This window comes from Embiotoca jacksoni, unplaced genomic scaffold (assembly GCF_022577435.1).
Source record: "Embiotoca jacksoni isolate LCO1_2020_lvr unplaced genomic scaffold, fEmbJac1.0.p SCAF_12, whole genome shotgun sequence".
Lineage (NCBI taxonomy): Eukaryota > Metazoa > Chordata > Actinopteri > Embiotocidae > Embiotoca > Embiotoca jacksoni.
The window spans coordinates 17528405-17550635 of record NW_027185252.1 but is presented as its reverse complement, the minus strand read 5'-3'; the positions used below and the strand labels follow the sequence as shown (position 1 = coordinate 17550635).

The 22231-nt window shown below is 44.2% G+C and overlaps 1 protein-coding gene across 8 annotated transcripts in view; it reads right to left on the bottom strand.

The window, feature by feature from the left end:
• Positions 1 to 2181: 2181 nt before the first annotated feature.
• cpeb3 (cytoplasmic polyadenylation element binding protein 3) overlaps positions 2182 to 22231 on the bottom strand; it is a 41375-nt gene continuing 21325 nt past the window's right edge. For 6 of the 8 annotated variants that reach the window (XM_069145235.1, XM_069145230.1, XM_069145236.1 and 3 more), the window contains 7 exons: positions 21633 to 21656; positions 19881 to 20048; positions 18399 to 18488; positions 8673 to 8791; positions 7228 to 7342; positions 6534 to 6715; positions 2182 to 3985 (listed from right to left, as the gene is read on the bottom strand). In XM_069145235.1, coding sequence (XP_069001336.1) covers positions 3758 to 3985; positions 6534 to 6715; positions 7228 to 7342; positions 8673 to 8791; positions 18399 to 18488; positions 19881 to 20048; positions 21633 to 21656 — 926 coding nt within the window. In that variant the 3' untranslated portion in view covers positions 2182 to 3757. The remainder of the gene's footprint in view (positions 3986 to 6533; positions 6716 to 7227; positions 7343 to 8672; positions 8792 to 18398; positions 18489 to 19880; positions 20049 to 21632; positions 21657 to 22231) is intronic. The other 2 variants (XM_069145232.1, XM_069145234.1) reach the window with 1 other exon arrangement.

Genomic DNA, 22231 nt, shown 5'->3' with positions numbered 1-22231 from the left:
GAATAGAAGGCCACCAGTCAATTGATGCACCTTGGGGAGGGGGGGGGTGGGGGGGTGGGGGGGGGAGGGGGAGGGGGGGGGGGCTTTCGATCAAGTTGCAGGTGAAAACACTCGTGTCTGTTTTGTGTTCAAAACAACATTCTTTTCTCTCGAACCTGCGGCCGTCCGCTGACTCTCACAAGTCCCTCCGCGGGTTTCTCGGCAGGCTAAACGAATCAGGGTCACGTTGGCGTTTTTTTTTTTCTTTTTTTTTTACAAAACAAAAGGGAGCACATACTTTTAGGAAACATAAAAAACTTCTCTTAAAAAAATAACAAACAGAAGATCTCTTTCACAACTCTGGTCAGCATAGTAAATGATTGATTATAAATATACAAAAAGGTGGGAAATATGTTTTCGTTTTCTCTCTGAGCACCTGATGTTGGGATTTCTTTTTTTTTTTTGTCGCCGATGTTTAGACCAATTTGACCAGCGGGACACTCACCCTCGCTTCCACTGTAATAAAGTAGACTGTACTCTCGCTAACTACGTCATTATATTAGTTATAAAGCTCTAGCTCCTTCAGTTGTTGTCTTTTTCAAAAAAATAAATTCTTAAAATAAAACCAAAAAAAAAACCAAAAAAAAAAAAAAAAGCATGATAAAAATAAAAAAATCAACCATCTGTTAAATCATTTCTCTTGAAGAATTAAATTAATATATATTTTTTCATCTGAATAAACTTACTTAGAAAATATCTGTTTCTCTCCTAATATATTTCAAAATTGAGGTATTGCAAAAGATTTTGTCAGTCAGAAAGCACGCTTTATCGTCTGGTTGGTTTTTTTTGTCTTTTAACAAAAAGAACTGCTGACTTTTGAAAACTGTTCAGATACAAAGAGTAGTGCATAACAAATATGTATCATAGAGAAGGAACAAACATAGAAAACCTGTCTGGGTGAGGAAAGAAATGTCACAAAAACACCCAGAATTCACTTTCATAGGGATGCTTGTTATTATTATTATTATTATTATTATTATTATGATCATCATCATTATTATTATTATTATTATTATTACTCATGGTTAGCCTTTGTTTTGTTTTTTTTCAATAAAAAAAGTATTGTCTGCTTACTTTTGATTAGCTTTTCTTGGACACGAAACAAACAAAAACATCTATCTTAAAGCAGAAAAAGAAAACAGTTTACGACTAAAACAAGAAAGGGGAGCGGGACTGCGGGGCGCCAGCACGGGACAATCACAACTCACCAAACAAAAATAAACAAAATAAAAAAAGAGCGGGGAAAGGGGGCGACGCACATGAAACTTGCAATGATGCAGGATCATGTTGGGATTGTCCACAAAACTGCTAAAAAAAACAGTGTAGCTTGGACTCCCCCCCCCCCCACCCCCCTCCCTGACACCACCCCCCTCCACAAACCAGAGCCCGCCTGTCTTTCAGCAGCCAATACTTAAGTTTCTATGCATTGCATTCATAGCCACCACTCCACCCCCCTCCACCCCCCCCCCCCCGTCCACCCGCTCCTGTTTAAACTGTGCACCATAACCTTTTGATAAAAACAAAAAATATATCTATATATCTATATATAGATATGTCCACCATTTTTTTTTGTAGCAGGTTCATTACTTCAAGCTTTGCAGGAAAAAAAACAAAAAACAAAAACATCTGGATAAATGTGGTAACCCCAGCTTTGCACATCTGCACATGTTTTCTGGCATCGTTGACCCCCCCCCCTCCCCCCCTCCCCCACCTCTCCCCATTTAGTAACAGCATGTGCAGGGCTCAGTTTATCAACCTCAAGTCTCCAGTAGCTTCAATATTTCATTTTACAGCCCCCCCTCCAAACTGCCCTCTTCTTTCCTCACCGTCAGCTCCTCCATGGGGTGGGAGGGGTGGGTGGAGAGGGGGGGGGGGGTCTGTAAAAAGTCAAACATGTCAGCTCTTTGGTTGCATTCGGGGACGTAAACGTGCGTTTTTGTCAACGGTGGAACAAATGATAATAAGAATATTAATATTAATATTAATAATAATAATAATAATAATAATAATAATAATAATAAAAAGACCTCAGTTCTCAGTTTAAGCTCACATTGTTGCGTCTTCTCCTTCGGATCAGACTCGATGTTTGTGGGCCTGTTTTTGTGTGCGTAAGAAAGACAGCCGTCCGTCCGTCCGTGTGTGTGTGTGTGTGTGTGTGTGTGTGTGTGTGTGTGTGTGTGCGTGTGTGCGTGTATGTGTGTGTGTGCGTGTCGAGAGGCGTCCGTGTATTCTGGTGCAAGTGTGTGTACAAGAGAACATATATACGTGTGCATACACTAGTTATGAAGTTTCACAGGACTTCTATGTCGGACGTTAACGACAGTTAAAGCGAATCACAGTTCTAGGCATACTCAGACCTAACTACATACGGTATAAAAAATTGCACAATTATATCAACGATCACTGCAAAAAAGTACTTCACCTATCATAGACAGTTTTTAAATGGTTATCCTACATTGACTTTGATTTGTGATGATTATTTTTATGGTCTGGATGTGTTCGCTGCCCGGTGGTGCAGGAACCCTCGGCTCTGTCGGCCCGACCGGCGGCGTGGAGTCGCCACGATTGCGTCGGCCGGTCGTCCCCGTTTCTGTTCGGTTTCGTGCGAGTCAAACGTACGTCTATAGTGTGTTGTGCAAACATGGGCAGAATCCAATAGTAGACATGATATCGAAAAGTCTATTGCATGCAGCAACCTGATTGAAAGAAACATGCAGTTAGGGGCGACCCACCCCGACCCCCGGTGACAGCTCGTCGTTCAAAGACATCAGGTGCTTTTCTACATCTGCTGTTTAGTATTTTACACCCTAGCCTGAATAAAGTACTTATGGTATCTGTTTATACCATGGATTTAGCAGCAAAGCTATTGCAGCATTACATTTACATAACACTAAAAAATTATGTTATTATAAAAATAAAGACCTAGAAATCGAAAGCAAACTAATCTGATGCGCATATGAGGTATTAATATTTTCAGAGTCAAGATTGAGAGCGAATATAGCCGTGTTATTTTTTACTCCGGGCGATACGGGCCCACACTATGGATAGTTGTTGAATCTTGCTACATCTTATGCCACCTATTTTACTTTTGTGAATGCATTAATTGAATTTGCCTTTGGTAATTCTTTTTTTTTTTTTTTTTTTTTTTTTTTTTTGTAAGGGCAATATAACTACAGCTTTTGAAAATAAGTGCATGCTCCTTTTACATACAATTTTAATTATCTATATGTGTATAGATAGGTACAAAACAAAAAATATATACTTTTTTTTTTAAATATTTGTCTGGTCCTACCTCTGTCTCAGTGAGGGGGGAGGGGGGAGTCCTACAGGACGTACCACACCACCCAGACGACAGAACAGGGAACTGAAAGTAGCCAGGTGTCTATCAAACCATCCTGTGTGTGTGTGTTTAGTGAGATTTTGTGCCAAAGTGCAAATTCTAAGCTGATGGACTTTCACTTCCCCTCCAGGCGTCATCAGAGGGGAACACTAGACGATGAGTTCAGGGACCTGTGGTGTGGAAAAAGTCCCTTGTATCTGATGGAATCCTTTGATGAGGTGTTTGTGGGCAGCGGGGTGGAGTACGTGGGGCGGTGGGAGGGCGGGGTTGCAGCGCTGTCCCGGGCTGCAGGAGTTGTTGTTGTTTTTTTTTTCTTCTCGGGGTGGGGGTCGGGTTTGGGTTTACCGGGGCAGGGCCGACGTGGCGACCCCCCCCCCCTCAGCTCCAACGGAAGGACACGTGTCGAGGGCGGTCGCCCCCCTCCTTCACCAGAGGCTTGTGAAACTCTCGGCCGGCACGCGAGTGGATGCTGGCCCAGCAGTACTCGCAGTAGTACTGCAGGCAGGTGACGTTGGCACAGAAGAAGGGGGCGAACTTCCCCCCGCAGCGAGCCCCCTGGCACTCATCGCACATCTGGTCGTCCAGGACGTACGGCTTCACCTCCACCTGGGAACAACGAGAGCAGAGAGGTCGCATTTCGTTTATCACCCACAAACACACGTCCAAAAAAACGTGTTCAGGTGAAGCACAGGCGGCCCTGATTAATGAGGATTCTGCCCTGAATCTGCACTTTCTAAGCAGCAGTCAGCTCTCAGCTGCTGCTGTTGGGTGAAGTGTTTGGCCTGTCGGCAAAAGTAAAGGGCAACGCAAACCGGTGATGTGCGACGCGCAGCGAAACGCGCACACTGGTTTCTGCAGGTGTGGTCGAAGAGACTGTTCCTGTCGAGCGGGAACGGAGCGCAGCACGCCGATGCTCATAGAGCGGGAGGAAGCAAAAACTTTAGCGGGCACGAATTTCAAGTTACGAGTCTTGAGCAACATCGGCACGAGTTTCATCTGTTTTTCTGACCCCTGTACCGTCAACAGTTTGTGTCAAACTCGGTAAACCAGCAACAGAGATCGTCGACGTGCTTCGGAAAGCCGATGGCCGTGAAGGAGTAAGCCGGGCGGGGCGTTCTGATTTACTTTCCCATTTCAGGAGGGGCAGGATGTCACTGTCCAGGGCCAAAGAAGGTGCATCAGGTCACCGGCGCAACCAAGTGGGTTTTTTTTTTTTGTGAGGTCGTGAACTGCGAATTCGTCCCCCGAGGGAATCTCAACTCTCAAACCCTCAACACTGAGTTCTACTGAGGCGTCCGAGAGAAAATAATCTTTGCGACGGCCTGAGCTGTGGTGTGAGGGCACTTCAACGCGACAGCGCTCCAGCTCACAGCGCATTGAAAGCGTGCGAGTTTCTCAATTGTCGCCTCCCCCTTACTCGCTAGATTTGGCTCCCAGCGACTTCTGTCTGTTCTCCAAAAATCGAGAAAGAAATCTTAATGCGCTCTCTCCGCTCAAGTCGATTTGGAAATCACAAACGTGCAGTGGTCATAAAAATGCGCGTAACTCCGGTCGAAAATGATGTTAACTTGGAATACTTCTGAAAGTCATTGCTTCTCCTGTTCTCTGCGTTCGGCCGCAACAGGAGGTTTTCCATCGCGCCTCACAGTAACCCGCACAGCATCTATCGAGTATTGTAACCACATATTCAACATGCAGCCCTACGGCCAATGATTCCTTCACAACAGGGCTCCACGCTGGCTCAAAACAAAAAGGGTGTTTGAAAGGTTCTCAGTAATACGACTGACAACCAGCACGTACTGTATGGTTGGCGAGTGTGCGAACAGAACAGCTGGGTTGATCCAGATGTGTTCGCCCCTTTAAGCCGTCATCCACTGACCCCTCACAGGCCGAGCTCTGCGCAGCTATCTGGAATAAACCCGGGCGACGCAGAGGCAGGTATCCTCCTGTCCACCAGCGAAGTGAGTTCGACCACTAAGCCGGGAGACGAGAAATGAGAGCTCAGTCGCCATGGAGACGCCTTAGTGTGTGAGCGGACAGGGGTGGATGCTAACCTTGTTATAGCGTGGCCACAAAATGAAAGGTTATCAAATCCTTCAACTGTAGGAGGCCGTCCTTCTGGAGCTGAACTCTGAAACAACTGCAGGGAAACATCCAGTGCCGAGGGCAACGAGACAAAAGACGCAAAGCCAGACAGAAACGGCTCCGCTGCCTCGCTATTAAACACCGATATCAAGCTGACCGGTGGTAATTAGCTTCTCTGTCCTATCATCAAGAGCCTGGTAATGGAATTGTGGACGCTGAGGGCGAGAAATGAGGAAAAATAGAAAGCGGCGAAGGGGGACTTTGTTCCCTCGCACAGCTCTGGACTCACGAATCTCAAGAATGTGCTGCACTTTCTGCAGCCTGCAGAGAACACAAGTGGTAATTCTGTCGACACAAATCATTTCTGATGATGACCACGTTGAGGGCAGCTTCATAAAATGTAGAAATATCTATTTACAGCATCAAATGAAAACTCGCAGCGAATTAACTGGTTCAAGAAAGGGGAGGAAAAAAAAGCATCTTTATTTGATAGTAAATGTGTTTATTCACACCCTTTGATGCTTTCTTAAGTGTTATTTTATTGACTTGTTTTTGGGCCTTATTTGACTGCCACCCAGTCATAATAAAGACACTCTGAACCCCCAGTGAAGATGGGTGGTGATAGCTGAGGTGGGGTGGGCTGCTCCACCCTGTGCAGGCTCAGCTTCCTGGCTGACAACCAGTCTCCGTTGGTTGCGATCTGTCTCGCTGCGATTGGCCGGCGTGCCTAAAAATAACCAGGCTGCACTGGATGTACGTGTGTAGGGAACTACTATAATTAAACCAACCCTATGTGTCTGCAGCTTGAAACATCTGTCGGGACTCCGGCAGCCTAAAGGCCGGAGTGATTACACAGCCAGGCACGGCCTTCCGTTATTGTAGGCTGTGCTGAGCAGTTGGCTGAAAACGTGGCTATAATGAAAGCTCTGATACACGAAGGAGACGACTCGAGGAGAGTTCAGCGCCGGGAAAGACTGCGAAGAAACCTCACTTGTGGTTGAGACGCTGCTCTCTCGCTCTCTCTTTGTCAGAGGAGGGAGGCTGCGAATGTGGACGTGAACTCGCTCACCCTCTTGTCGATGTCATTGTGCTGCAGCTGGACGAAGCGAGCGCTGATGGCGGCGATGTAGCTCTGCTGATTGGAGAAGGCCACGCGGCCGGCTCCCTTTGGGTATTTGAGCTCCGGGTCGGTGTCGATTCCGGCGTAGCAAACACCTCCGTACAGCCGGTCCATGATCATCGCCAGCTCCACTGCAGAGGAGGGAGGGGGGAGGGAGGGAGGGGGGGAGAGAGAGGTGATTAGTGCTGCAGTCCTCTCAGGAGTTTTTAACTTTAAGACCATTCTTTCTTTGGTCTTTTCTCAATTTAAAATCTTCAGTTCCTCTAAAAATACTTAAATAAAAAGGTTTAACTGTTGTGATTGACACTGTTATTAACTGATGTAAAAATCCTCCCTGATCCACGATTCATTACTGCAGCAGTCTGGAACTGCTGGTATAATTAGTAGGCCTCACATTGCAGACGAGCCAGCAATGTTTATCCCAAGAACAGAAAGACTGAGCCTTCCATTACACCATGAATTCTTAACATGATGACCACTTGGCCCGCTTCCTGGAAACCAACGCAGAGGATTGCTTTCTCACTGGGGGAACTTTCATTACGGCCTCCGGGCCTCTGGGCTCCATGGCACTCGATGTTATGAAGCCAATTTGGAAGCTTCGGGGGCTCGCAAACAAGATATTTTGTTCGTATTAGTGAGTTACCTGCACGCAGGGGCCGTGGCACCCCACCAACAAAGATGGTCTTGCGGGGGTCCAGAGGCTGGGAGCCGTCCATGACGAAGTCACTGTCGCTCAGGTTCCAGGGACGGATCTGGACCTGTGTGTGGAGGAGGGAAATAACGTGGCTGTTTAGAAGGCAGTGTATCGTATACTGCTAACGGCACTGATCTATGGATTTATTTATCGATTGTCCAGACTGAAACGTATCAGTAATTAATAGATATAGTAGCACGACATTTTGTAGAAACATTCATGATCCCCCCCAGACGATGTTTCCTTTCTGCTCTGGTGATCCCCGACTTTCTTTCCACAGAAGGCGTTCCAGCTGTGTTTTTCAGTTTGACTCCCGTGCGTCGGATGTTACAGATCACAGACGTGCTATGAAAGATGGATACGGCGCTGCTACTCCGCCTTGCCGCTATTATTTCCCATACTTTGTGTTGCAATTAAAAACTCCATTCCCAAATACCACTGTTACAAAACAGACGTCTGGTCTGTAAGGACACCTCCAACAACAAACAAGGCTGGGTTTTACTCTTTCTATAATGAGCCTTTAATCCGTGGCGGTTTTACATCCCAATGGAAACACTATGGGCCAGGCACAGTCACTTGGGCGGGGGCTAGCACGGGGAATGAGCGATGAGTGTGTGCATTGAACTTCACAATGCAGAAGTAAACCTGGAAGCTAGAAAACGTTTCCGGCTTTAGTGAGCAGGTGAACAATTTTCATTCAAGTGAATGGGCTCCATCTTTGAGTTCAGTTCTCCTTCATACATCCATGGAACAGATACGCTCCGAAATTCATCAATCCAGCTGTCTGCGACGTGACAATTCGCATCTTATTCGTGCTACACATCTGTAAACGAGACCCGAAGCATAATTTTACACTTCAAGTCTAATTCCCAGAATACAGCTGCACCTGATGCTCTGCTAACATGTGGCTCATTCTTATGTGGAAACATGGAAAGAAATGATTTTTAAAACTGCTTTGGCATTTGGAACAGACATTCATTCTCCCCAGAGGATGAGTATTTAGAGATCCAATGATCTTTCATTGAATCAAAATTCCTAGTTTGTCCGGTACTTTGTTTTATGATCAAATCTAATAACATTACACGCGGAGTTCTCAAGTCTTTGCTAAATTTAAGATGGTGAACCTGCTGAACATAAACACGCTGGGATTGGCACCTCGACCATGTCAGCCTGCCGACGTCAGCATTTAGCTCAAAGCATTACTACCTCAAAGTTCAGCCTGACACAGACACTAACATGGGTGTCGACTTTTAGTATTGCTTCTTACACATAAACAACTGTGCTCCTGTTGTTAGAGTACCGTTTACATTATCAAATGAAGAAAATGTTTGAATCCCGATTGGAAACATGAGGAGATAAAAGGGGGACATGTACAAATGAACGTCACCACTCACCGGTTTGTCTTTGATGGTGGGACTGGACACACACAGGTAGAGTTTGCCATCCTCCTCGATGCAGGCATCGATCAGGGCCTGGACAGAAGTCTCCTCCTGGAACAGCAGGAAGGCGTAGCCTGAAACACCGAAAACAGGGATCTTAGGAAAAAGAACAACAGAAAGCACATCTACTGTGTTTAATAGTCACAACCTTGTGACTGTGACGCTCTAAACTTTGTCTTCTGGGCAAGAATTCATAGATATTTGAGTATTTTCTTTACACTGGCGACATTGTTTCTAGTCACGATCCCATGACTACGACCAATACTTTCTCCCCTTCTAACTATGCATAGCTTCAGACAACTTGAGCCCCGCGCAGGCGTATGACCTTGTGGCCTGTTCTTCGGTCCTCATTTGCCTCGCCTGCTTCTATGAGACATTCTGCTCCCGGCACCTCGCTGCCTGCGTCGCCTCAGATTAAATGGCTGTGAGTGCCTCAACTCCTAAAGCAACCATGCAAAATTGATCAGGCTGACACACTGCAGATCCTCCTGAGCGTTGGGTAAGGTAGGGAGATATTGGTGATGTCTATACGAGGCAGAAAAAAAAAAAAGAGCAATTCAGACAGTCACTCTGTACTATTGAATTATTTAGCGTGGAGAGCACAGAGCTCGTCCAAGGTCAGAGCTATTAGGACATTTCGGGAGGGACGGAAACTGAGTCAAGAGGGTACATCCATCGCACAATGCTGCAAGGATCGGCAAGCAATAGGGATCTGGTTTACAGACTGAACACCTTATGTTGGAAGAGTCAAGAGTCCAAATCCACTTTCTGACCCCAAAACAAGCCTTAAGGGAGCAAATATATTTGCAATTCTGTCACAAAGTAGCAGATATTGATGCACACCACCATCTTTGAAGGGGCTCTAAATTATTAGTTTGTTGCTCCTGGTTATGTTAGCAAAAGCCCAGCAGCACCTGTAGCACCCGTGAGTCGGGGAAATGTGAGCTGCTGTCGGAGGGGGAGGGCAGATATGCACAAGTGCACAGGATCCCACACCCAACACCCTCGCTGTGCTCCAAATGACATACTTATCTTCGTACACTAGGAAATAGTGCTCTTACATATTAGGACTCTTACTGTAGTAGTGCAGGAATATTGACAGAGTAGTGTTGTTTCAAATCGCACACTGCCGTTGTCCACTGACCAGAAATAAGTGCACCATGTGAACACATCAGCCGCCAAAATATCTGCAGCTTTAATTATTTCACCCAGAAATGAGCTTGTTTTTGTGTCCTCTGTTTAACACACTCAATAAACACACTGCTTGTCCTGTCCAGCAGCGGAAAATAAACACTTTGGTGCTGCAGCTTTCTCAGACGAAAATTATTTCCGTCATTGGCGCGCGCACACACACACACACACACACACACACACACACACACACACACACACACACACACACACACACACACAGACAAATGTCAGGTTTCCCTTTGAACATTCCTGAGTGGAGCTGCCACAGTTTTGATGAGCAGAAAAAAATACCTGACTCGGCAGACCTGGTGGAACTGTGGTATGTGGATACTTCTGAGAGTGTGTATCAGGTCAAGGGAGGAGGAGGAGGAGGAGGAGAAGGAGGAGGAGGAGGAGGAGGAGGAGGAAGGGTGGGGCGAGAAGGGAAACGGCAGGTGCAGAAGCAGGCACAGGACTCGAGGCTGCGACTTCTGTGAGTGTGAGTGTGAGTGTGTGTGTGTGTGTGTGTGTCCTCATGTATCTGACGTGTCCCCTGTCACAGTGACATGATGCTGTCCTGCCTCGAGCACTGATGACTTTTGTGTCTTTTTTACATTTGCATCTATCCGCAGAAAAATCTAAGCTTCAGCATTACAACCTGATGAGTTTGAGGTGGAAGAAAAACATGTATGTTGGTGCACAAACATGAAATAGGAACCAAAAACAGCATTTTAAAGAATCCACCAAAACAAAAACTAAACAGAATTAAAGCAAAAACTGATTAGAAATACAGAAAATCAGCTACTACTTTGATAACTGTTAAATCATTTTGGTCATTTTACTGATTCCAGCTTTTCAAATATGATCATTTGTTGCTTATATTTCTCACCATATGACAGTAAACTGAGTATATTTGGGCTTTAAACTGTTTGTTGTATAATAAAAAAAAAGAAAGACATTTGAAGATTTTACAATGGCATAATAGCATATTAGGACCATTGAGGCCGGGGGTGGTTCTGAAAAATAACTCGGAATTTACTAAACTAAAGTTGTAAATTTATGAGAAAAAAACAATATAATGGAGTTTTTTTTTTTTTTTTAAATGGTATTTTTTTTCTTGTCAGGGAGCCACATCGTTTCACGTTGCAGGCGTGGATCAACCTTATAACACCACATAAGATGCTTCTTACTGTGTATTAGACCTGAGGTGGATGACCTAATCAAATTACACTTTGCAGTTGGATTTAGGAATAAGTAAAATTCGAAAACAAGATTGGCCACAACAGACATCCTTGTTTGAACTTTGACCTAAAGCCAACATTAATCCTTCCTTACACCCCATATGGAGATGTGTGCAGATGCTGATCCCGTCATTTTGTTACCACTGTTACTATTGTAACAGCATGATCTTCAGGCGAGTCCTTCAAAATGAGATCACAAAAAAATGACAATTACAGCTTAGAATGAAGAATCCTTTCCATAATTAAGTTCGTGTTAAAGAGTGTTAAATACTTCATAAAGAGCCACATTAAAAGAATATGTATCTTCTATTATGATAGATGTCTCCCTTTTAGGTCAATGACAATTTCTGCTCCATAACACAGTAGCATACACAATATTAAGTCTTTGTATGCACCTGTTGTTATGCAGAGTAACCACAGAGGCTCTTACTAATTAAACATTTTTAGCGTTTGCTTTTTGCAGGCTAATAAGCTCAGTGAGGATATAATGTTTTCTCTAATAACAAGCTGCATCGTCACGGGCAAAACCAAAATACTCACAATGCAAAACTAAATTGAATCGGCCGCTTAAAATGACCAATTAATCTCTGTCTTTTTGTAATTGGTCAATACAGAGCTGGCTCCTATCGGGACCACACACAGGAAATACACAGGGAGACCGGACATAAAGAGGATTTTTGTGCATCATCATCTTCCTCCGACATAAGACCCCTGTGTCTGTGTTGCAGCGTTACATAAAGAAGGTTTGTCATTGGGAGAAATCATGTGGTTTAGCACTGACATCCCCCCTCAGAGAAAAAAACAACTGCAGTCGTGCATAGGGGGGAAAAAAAAAAAGTGCTTGAAAAGGCAGAGCTAGCCAGCAGCTCGTACAGTCTGAAGGAGGGAACAACATGTTCCATGACCCAGGGCAGAGAGAGAAGAAGAAGGAGAAGGAGGAGGAGGGGGAGAGGAGCGAGACAGATGGAAAGAGAGCAAAAAAAAAGTGAGAAAAGGTAGAAAAAGAGGAAGGAGTGAAGTAGCATCAATGAGTGCCATACAAACAGAGAAGGTGGATGGGAGGGGCTGGTGAGCAGGAGGAGGGAGAGACCGGCGAGACCGACGGAAAGCTGCTACTTAAATGGTTTGGAAGTTAAAAGAAGTGACGCAAGCCTTCTGTGACATCATTAACACCTGTCAGAGCAAAATAAAACTTTCAGGTGGGGGACACCGAATGTCCTAGCAAAGTTACACATTTGTGATAATGGTGAAAGAAAATCAGAAATTTTGAAGACAGAAGTTTTATAAGCCTAAAGTCGACCTCTCTGGTGGCATCTGTCAGTTATTATCCTGCCTTATCTTTTAATTATGGACGATGTTACTGAAATACAATCCTCAAAATTCGATGCATCACCTTGTTGTTGGCTGTTTTTGGTATACATGATATAAAAGATGATCAACAGTCTAAAAGACAGTCAGTATGGGGAACATAGCCCTCTCTAATATGTTTCGGTGCCTACGGGCTCCCGTTAAAGCAGGCTGTACCGAATTCCACGGGGCACGATGCCACTTTAATGCTCTGATATTTAGTCTGAATGGTGCTGAGGATCCGTCTCTTTTTCCATCAGCCTTGCGCACTGCAGAGGCTTATGCCACGGGAGGAGAGCACAGATCTGCAGTGGCTCGTGCCTGAGATTTATAGGGCTTTGCTGCTGAGCTCCCAGCACTGTCTAGGCGAGGAAGGGAATACGAACAACCACGCAGCGGTTTCCCCCCCAACAGTACCGTTTACTGACAAACAATAGGCAGCGTGCCTCGTGAACGGCGCAGGAGAACCAGTGACCTCATGCAGGACTGATTGTTTCCTGTAATGGACGCCAGCAGTTTGACTCGTGGAGAGAAACTGTTTCCTCAATGGCAACCTGATGACATGTTGTTGAATTACTGTTAAACCAAAGACATGAACACACTGACTGTTATCGAGTTAGGATGCATATAGTTTGACACGTGGGAAATGTGCTGGAAAATTAGGTAAGAGGATTTACATCACTTTCATATCTGTACGTTTAATATGAAGTACCAGGAGCTAGTTATCTTAACTTAGCACAAAGACTGGATATAGTGGGAAACAGCTAGTCCAGCTCTGTCCAGAAGTAACCAAATCCACATAACACAACTACGACTCTAGATTATGTGGTGGACTACTGCTATGCTAAGCTAGCGCTAACATATCCTGGTAAATTCATATTTAGTGTACAGACTAGAGATATACGTACGTAGCCTTTGGGTTTTGAAAAGTGAAACGAGAGCGCGAAGGTAGTGTCACCGGTGCGATACCACAGATGGCCACTAGGGGCAGGCTCTAAAGAACCTCTGACTCCAACAGACTCCTATTCAAAAAGCGTTAACTTCTCTCTTACAAAGTCAATAAACTTTTTCCACAAGTCATGATGGCGTCATTTGCTAAATGTATTACGTCTGACCAGTGCTCTGGTGGTCGTTCTGAAAATAATTCCATTATTAATTAGATTTTAGATCTGAAAAAGGTGTAGTTAGTGGCTTGTCTGTTTGATTGACATGATTTTGGTGCAGTCAGGTTTCCTGTATAGGTGGGCGGGGCTTAACATCCTCAGATCGTCCAAATATGGTGACTTCTGGCTCCAAAAAACAAAGATGGTGACGGCCAAAATGCCAGACCTGTGACTTCCAAACTTTAGTTCACAAACCAAACCAACGGTTGATGTTACGGTGAGTTGCTGCTTGATGAAGACAAAAGATTGATATCAATCTTCTCATTTAACTCTAAGTAAGCAAATTAGCAAATTTTCCAGAATGACAAACCTCCCTTTATTGGTTTATCAATAAAATGTCAGAATAGGCCAAGAAATAATCTTATAACCTTCCATAAATCTACAATATTTATTGCTTTTACCCATAGGATTTTGTAACATTTACATTATCATTAATAAGAAATGCATTCAAAAAAAAAAATCCTGAAATCTCTTAACTACTAATCCATACATATACACTGTTGAGTCCACGTGTAGCATCAATCCCTCGCTTGTACTTTATCTACATCGCACTGTTGTGTCTTTGCAATTGACACTGCGGGGTCAGTGATTAAAAGTAATGCACAGACATCTTTCCCCCGGTATATCAAAGTCCCACATTGCAATCCTTCTCTCCCCATCATCTCATCAACTGAACGTTATGTTGACTGCTGACATCCGATCCGTGATGACGAGATAAACTGAGTGAGCGTGGTCACAATGTGCACCTCTCTGGCTTTAATAGTGATATTTAAATCCAGGCTTATCATTTCATACCCACAAACAGACATGTGTCTGCAGTTTCAGACCACGATGACCAAGAAATAAATCAGCCAAACTATCAAAAATAAATAAAAAAAAATAAAAAAGGCTTCCTACACACTCATGTAGACCCTGCAAAAGTCTGGAGGCTGTTTTTTGTGAGAGCACAGATGAAGCCGCATCTCCATGTACACTATATATCCCATGACAGCAGAGCGAGAGAACGAAATCTGCAGAGAGCTGTGACTCTGCCACAAAATGTAAACAGACCGACTGCTGACAGCAGTAGGAGAAGCAAAAGAAGAAGAAGGAGAAGAAGAGGAGGAGGAGGAGGAGGGCTTGGCAGGATGGATGGAGGGAGACACAAACATCTGCTCTCCTAAAAACAAATACGGGCCCTGAGGCTTTAGAGCAATTGGAGAGCAGTCAGTGATAGAGTAGAGGAGCGGTGAAATCAAGCGTCTCTAATCATCTGAATTGGAAGAAGTCACTCACTGGATATAATCCCAGCACGAGCGCAAAAAGAGAAATCAAGGCTGGAGTAACGCAGGGAGACTGCGAGCGCTGCCACTGCAGCACTCCTCTGCTGCTGTCAGATAGATACGGAGCAGAGGAATGCAGACTTCTGTTTTGACTGACTTGTGGCATCAGAAAAATGCTGACTGTCACCTGGAACTTTTTGAAGACTTGAAACAAGCCTGACGCACAGTTATTGCGGGTGACGTGAGCGTAAGCATTTGCAGCGGTTTATAGCTCCCAGCGCTCTGACTTGTGTCGTAAAGGCAACCCCCCCCCCCCGCCCTCTTCTTCCTCTTCCTCCTCCTCCTGCTGGTTTTATTCCTGAATCACAGACAGAAATAACTGCCTAACATTTCAAGCCCATCACCAACAATAGTGTTTGGATGATAAGAGGGGGTGTGAGTGACAGCATCATAGTGACTACAGGTTACTGGAAAACTGTTTTTACGAGTGAGACGGCCAAAAAGGCTGCGTTAAATAGGGACGTTAAAAATGTTCATGATAACACTGGCATATTTTTAAAGCTGCATTACTTAATTTTTAGCCACTTGGAAGCATCAGAACAATGTTTAGATATCTGTTTGTAACTGCTATATGGCAAACTGTTAGCCAACAGTTGCTTTGATTTGGAGTCATGTTTTTGTTGATGAACATGAGCTTTTCTCTCCATCGCGTCCTCAAGAAAATATGTTTCTCTTAAGTAGCTGTCTGCTGTAGGGTGTTCACCGGTCGCTAAATCCCGTCCTTTAGTGCTGTGCACATTGTGCACTGTGGTTTTTGTAAAAAAAAAAAAAAAACAGCTGGCTGAACACAAGGTTGATGAGAGCAACATTAAATTTGCAGGCTGTAAAACCAAAACAAAGAGGTAAAAGATGCTAAAACGCTCTGTGGGAGCAGGAAGGGATCGGCAGAATCTGTGTCCTCAAATGACCTCTAACGCACAGCCTTTTGAACCACTGTTACCATAAAAAATATTGATAAATACAGCTTTTACATCCTAATGTGATAATAACAAGCACCAAAAGTAACATTGTTGTCGGCTCCATTGTAGATGCGTTAGGTCTGGGGAAGTGAGTGATTTTGGTAATGTGGGAAGTAGCTTTGTAAGATGTACAACAAACCATTGAACTATTTAAGCAGCGCAAGATGGTCACACCCAAAAAGCATTTTTTTTTTTTGGTGCCTTATGGACTTATGGAAACTTATGAAAAAAAACAAAAAAAAACACCTTTCTTTAGACCCGTTTTCAGAGCCAAAGTAGCGTACTCTGATATAAATAAATATATATGATAATATAACATTACTGAAATGGTACAATCTGTTTTGCCATCAACAGCTAGATGTGCACTAAGATTTAAGATGGTGTACTCCTATTAAACCTTTCTCATGGCCACTAAAGTGTTTGGCTCATCTAAGTCCAGTAACGACCATTCAGTCATGGAAAAAGCAAAACTGGTATTATTGATGTGGCTATTTAATTGCATTAGACAATAGTTGATTGTTAAAAGCAAATACCATGGGGGCGCTAATGCCCTGAGCAGCAAGTTCATGGTTTGATTCCTGTCCGGTTGTAAATTTGCTGCATCTTTTTCCAGTGCTCTATTTCCCCACGTTTACTTTCTCTACAAATACCCACCCATTACAGAAAAAGAAAAAGGTTCCCATGTTTTCCACATCGGACACACAACTCTCCTACAGTCCTCTAATACACCACATTAATGTTATTGCAGAAATATGCAGCTATTTGATCGGCAAAGCTCCAAAAACAGAAAAGTTGTAGAGACAATAATACAAACAACAAAAATAATAATTGGAGTGGTGTTAACTATGCAGTACATCGATATTATATCAATATTGTGTTCTGAGACTAGATATCATGATAAATCTTGGATACTGTAATATTATGATATCAATATAAATGTTGTCTTTTCTTGGTTTTAAAGGCTGCATTACAGTGAAGTGAACTTTTCAGACTGTTCTAACTATTTCTATTATTTGCCTTCACTGACATAGTCATGATATCCACATAACTGATGATCGTATATACAAAAAATAAAGTAAGTAAATATTTTGTAAAAGCACCAACACTCATCCCTACAGTATTATAATTGAGGTATTTGTTGAAAAATATTGTGGTTTTAGATTTTGTCTGGGTCTCCCAGCACATCAGAACAAATCACTGTGAGGTCATCCTTGTCCCCACTTCCTCTCTCAGGCTCCGGTCCTCTCCGAGCACCAAAACAGTCTTACCCTGCCCCTAACATCAGCCTGAGCCACAACATGAGTCATCCCCAAACCAAAACACTTTCATAACTGCACAGACGCATATTGCCGACAGTTTAATGTGAAGCAGGACGGAAAGTGACAGCTATCTTCCATTCGGTCAAGCTTGGAAGGACGTTTAAAACGAGGAGAGGCCGGTGACCTCTTGAAGCGAATCTCACATTTGTAAATCAGTTGTTATAGTCCGCACTGCAGTGGGACGGACGGACGGATGCACACACACACACACACACACACACACACTCTCTCTCTCTCTCTCTCTCTCTCTCTCTCTCTCTCTCTCTCTCTCTCAACCCTGCAGCTATTAGTGCTAAGAACTCTGTCACCAGGCATCTGTCCAAGCTCCCTTTCCAGTTAATATGGAGAGTGTGATACAAACAGGATATTTTAGCAGTTTCCCTCAGAGTTTTTTTTTTTTTTTTTTTTTTTTTGGGGGGGGGGGGGGGGGGGGGGGGGGTTCAAATGGGAGCGAGAGATGAAGTCTGCACAGATCACCAGTCCCACATGTCTCCTCCCCTTACATGGCGGCGTCCATCCAGCTGCCGTAAGCTCATTCATTCCCCTAAAAGGAGGCTGCATTTTTTCCTGCTGGCTTTGGATATTAGTCGAGCCAAGCCTATTCAAAATAATCCTCCAAAGCTAAAAATGAAAAATGAGAGTGGGGGAGAAACTGGCAGAGATTTTTTTTTTTGCAGGTCCTCCAGATGCAGCGTATTACCATCTGCCTATGGAATGCCAGTTATTTCCAGAACGTCTTTAATAGCTTCCCTAATATGACACACTGCAGCTCCCAGGCCAGAGGGAGGGATGTGGAGGCTCCGACCGGGGCGGCGCTGCTCTGATCACCTGCCTGAAAAATGACACCCGAGAGCCTGAGCAGAGACGAGGAAAACTTTCACACTCCTCAGGTACTCATTCGAGCAAACACTTCTTGGGTCAAAACCCTCGGTGGCCAGTCACAGACTGATTATATTCTACGTGTCTCTCGGTGAGACGACCACAGGGGGCTGCTTACATAAACAGACTCCTCCGGGGTCGCCCTGCATGAGCCACGAATTCTGGGTAACATGACTCTTTACAAAACTCTTAAATTTTCACCCGAGGTGATATTTATTGGTGCGGATTTTGACGCCTGATGGGAAACTACAGCTTATGCTCTGACAACCTGCTGTTACCTTTAGGTGGGAAGTAGGATTTGCTCTCGGCTTTGTGGGGCCAGTCTACGACCAGGTGCCCATAGCGACGGAAACTGTTGGTGATTTCATCTGTAAAACAACAACAAAAGAAAATGTCGGCGTTATTCTCATAAAAGCATAAGAGTCACTCTTAGTTGTTCATGTAATATGCAGATGAAGGAATCTGTGCAGAGCCACGCTGAGGCGGGCCAGTTTCTATTTTTTGCCCTGTTTCTGCTGCAGTAGTAGCTACTGCATTAAACAGGAACACATCCAGTCTGACTCGTGCTGTGGAAACTCATACATTTTTCAGCCTGATGAGGGCACGTGTTGTGGATGAATTCGGGAGTACATGTGCTTGTTTTACTGTGCGGACATATATGAAGGTAAACATCCCATATTAAACTCTATGGCCTCTACCGTGGTTCTTCAGCTCTGGTCTGATCAACTAATTACATTTTCACTTTGACAAACTGTCAAAAGTCTTGTTTTTGGTTACATCTCAATGGTTTTCCACCAAGCTAGAGCTACATTTATTAGCAAGGTTTACATATTAATATCCATATCAAGGACTGTCTTCATGTCCTTAAAAGAATATTTCTGACATTTTTGGAAACACACTCATTCACTTTCTTGCCGAGAGCAAGATGACAAGATTGATACCTCTCATATCTGTACAGTAAATGGACTACAACTACCACAAGAAGCTTAGTTTAGCACAAAGACTGGAAACAAGGGGAAAACCTGTGTACAAAGGTTGTTAGTTTAACCCACACAAATGTGTCTGTACTGCACAACTGTTCCCCTGTTTCTACACTTTGTGCTAAACTAAGTGGCCCTACTGCTGGCAGTAGCTTCATATTTGATGCACACATCTGATATTGGTACTAGTTGGTAGTATAGGTAAAAGTATATTTTTAAAAAGTCCCTATGAAAGGCGCCACACGTAAGATTGAAGTCCTTCCAAGTGATAGCACTGAGTCACTGTAGCGTCCGGGCAGTATGCCCTCAGTCCGACTCTCATTCAGCAAACGTCGATGTAACACAACACATGTAGATGCCTTTGATGTTATGTCAATGTCCAATTCTGGGTATTAATTTCAGTACATTTTTGAAGATTTTAAAGAAATCGCACATATGGCACCTTTAATTTCAATAAATTGTCTCAAATCTGTTCTTTGGTTCGGGGTCGCATGTGTGAAAGTCTCAAATTGTGCAGCACATCCAGGCTTTTAATAGTAAAAAAGTTAAAAGGGGCTAAACAGTGTGTACATTTAATATCTGTAACAAGGAGTGTCAAGGTGCCCTTAAGCAAGGCTCAAATACGTCAGTGTAACTGTTGGTGGCAACCCGCCAACCACACAGTCTGTACTGGGAGGCTTCCAACTGGGCAGGTACCAACAATATGTATCAGTATAAATCTGCTGCAGGGCGGTGCTTGAGTTTAACGAACACCTTTCTCTACTCGCTCACACGGTTTACCTTCATCTATGTCGGGGGGGAGGCCTCCCACAAAGACCTTCCTGGAGTAGCGCTCCATCCTCTCTCCGTTCTGACAGCGGGTCGGCGAGTTCAGGCCCGGAGTCAAGGAGGGGTCGCCGTGGCCGTCGTCGAGGAAACCATCCTCAAAGGGGAAAAGACAAGAACGACCTGCCGGGGGTAGAGGAAGAGCGAAGGACGCCAGGAGGCGAGACGGGGATAGCGGGGGAGGGCAGAGAGGTACGAAAGTGTAAAGTAAAAAAAAGGGAGGAAGGGTGTGACAGACACAGAGAATTAATCACATCTGGAAGTGGTTGGAGGAGCAGCAGTTTGGATGCTGGAGATTACATCATAACTCTGTCTGCCAGCCTGTTTTCTTCCACCTCTGAACACATCCTCTCTGACTCTGATGCAATTTAGATCTTATATTAACACTACTTTCATATTCATTATAAATAAATCCTGATTCCCACTTTTATTTGACATGGTGGTTTCAAGTCCACAGCTACAAGGCCAATTGGTCTCTCTTATCTTTATCCACAGGTATAACTGATTTGAAGAAAGCCACACATAGATATGGCCAAATGTATGTGGACAAACACACAATATTTCCCATGTGGAAAGAAGACATTCACAAACTTTGGTCGATCATGTCTTCAAATTATGACCATGATATCATAGTGTTGTCTCTGGACCTTGCTGGCAGCTCCTAATCACCATTATTATACCAGTCTCCCTGACCTTTAGACGACATGCTGAAGTGCAGCACATAATGAGACTGTTGATCAGACTGCTGAGCACCGTCTCTCTCTCAGTTGCCTGCAGGAGTCTAACACAGCTATGGGAGGCTTCCACTGGTGCAGCAAGGCAAAAATATTACTGTAGTTTTTTGACCGTGGTGTTATTTGAGAGGTAATATGTATATTTTGTGCAGTAGAATTACATTTGTCTACACTTTCTGTCTCCTCTGTGTGTTCATGTCAGCACCTAAGCAACCTCTTTTGTTGATTCAGATATTATTCACTGCATTTTGTTCGCCAACAACATCTAATCGCCGCCCCCCTGCCCCCTTCCTCCCAGACCAGAAACTGCAGTGACCTTACAAATGTCACACACCAGCATTCCCCTTTCCTCACTGAAGAGAGACAGAATTAGTTAAAAAAAAAAAAGAAAAAAAAAAAAGCACATCAAATCAGAGATGAGCTGGGTTGGAAGCGCCCATCTTTGCCGTCAAGATGATGAATTACTTCTGAGTCAGCATACACTGTCAGGAAACCCTTTAAAATCAATGGTGGAAGCACTTCAACCAAACATGCTGCAAAGGTTTAGTGTTCGATTTGCCAGCAGCGTCATGCTGCTGTTTACTCGTCAACCGCCGGAGTCAACCGCCGTCGCTTTACTTTTACACTGGGGTGCATTTGCAATACAGCAACCCCAATTTGCTCGTATTATATTATAAGCATTGCAGGTAGGAAGCTGACTCAGAATAGAGAGAAAAGAAAATTGTCAGACAGATTTTTTTTCCTCTCACCATCAAGCAAAACAAGATTTATAGTGACAGATTTGATAGACCCTTTCCCGATTAAATGCACAACATAGAAAACACTGTATTGAAATTAATATGATTTCATTCAATCACAGCACAGATGGAAAGCAGATAGTGACACCACACTAAGACCCCCCCTTCTTCAGCCTCGGAGAGAGAGACACGGCCGACATGGCAAGCAGAACCCCAGAGAAAATGCCACACGTTACCTCTTCTGCGGCCATAGCTCCGGGCTGCTTGTCAGCACAGTGGGGGGAAGGAGGGAGACAAAGGGGGAGATAGAGGGTTGGGTCAGGAACAGGGATAGGAAAGAGATACAGAGACATGGGTTTTGTGGAAATAAACCAAACCAGGAACATCTCTCAGGCAACAGTGAAACCACAGATGGCAACACCTACAGCTTTAGCACCAGGACCAGAGATTATTCCGGCCTGGCACCGGCCCACAGTAAACCTGCTGCACCTGCCCTGGCAACGCACGCCTGCAGATGCTGCGCGGACGGGAGGGCGATAGATGAGGTTTAGCCACGGAAATGGCTGGAGATATTTAGCAGCATAATGCAATGCCCTGTAGCCGGAGATTGTAATCTCGGCTTAATGAACCCGCAATGGCTCGAGTTCCTGCTAATCTTCTGTGAATATTCACAAATGAGGCCATAGAGCAGAGAGTACGCACGACTGGAGATACAGCAGGTTAGTCATTATCATGGCCTTGGTAAAATATTAAAAGTGGCTCTCAGGTCAGACATGGCAGGCCAGGTGTGAGTGGAAACTTCCCACAGGATAAGAGGAGTGTATGGACACGGCTG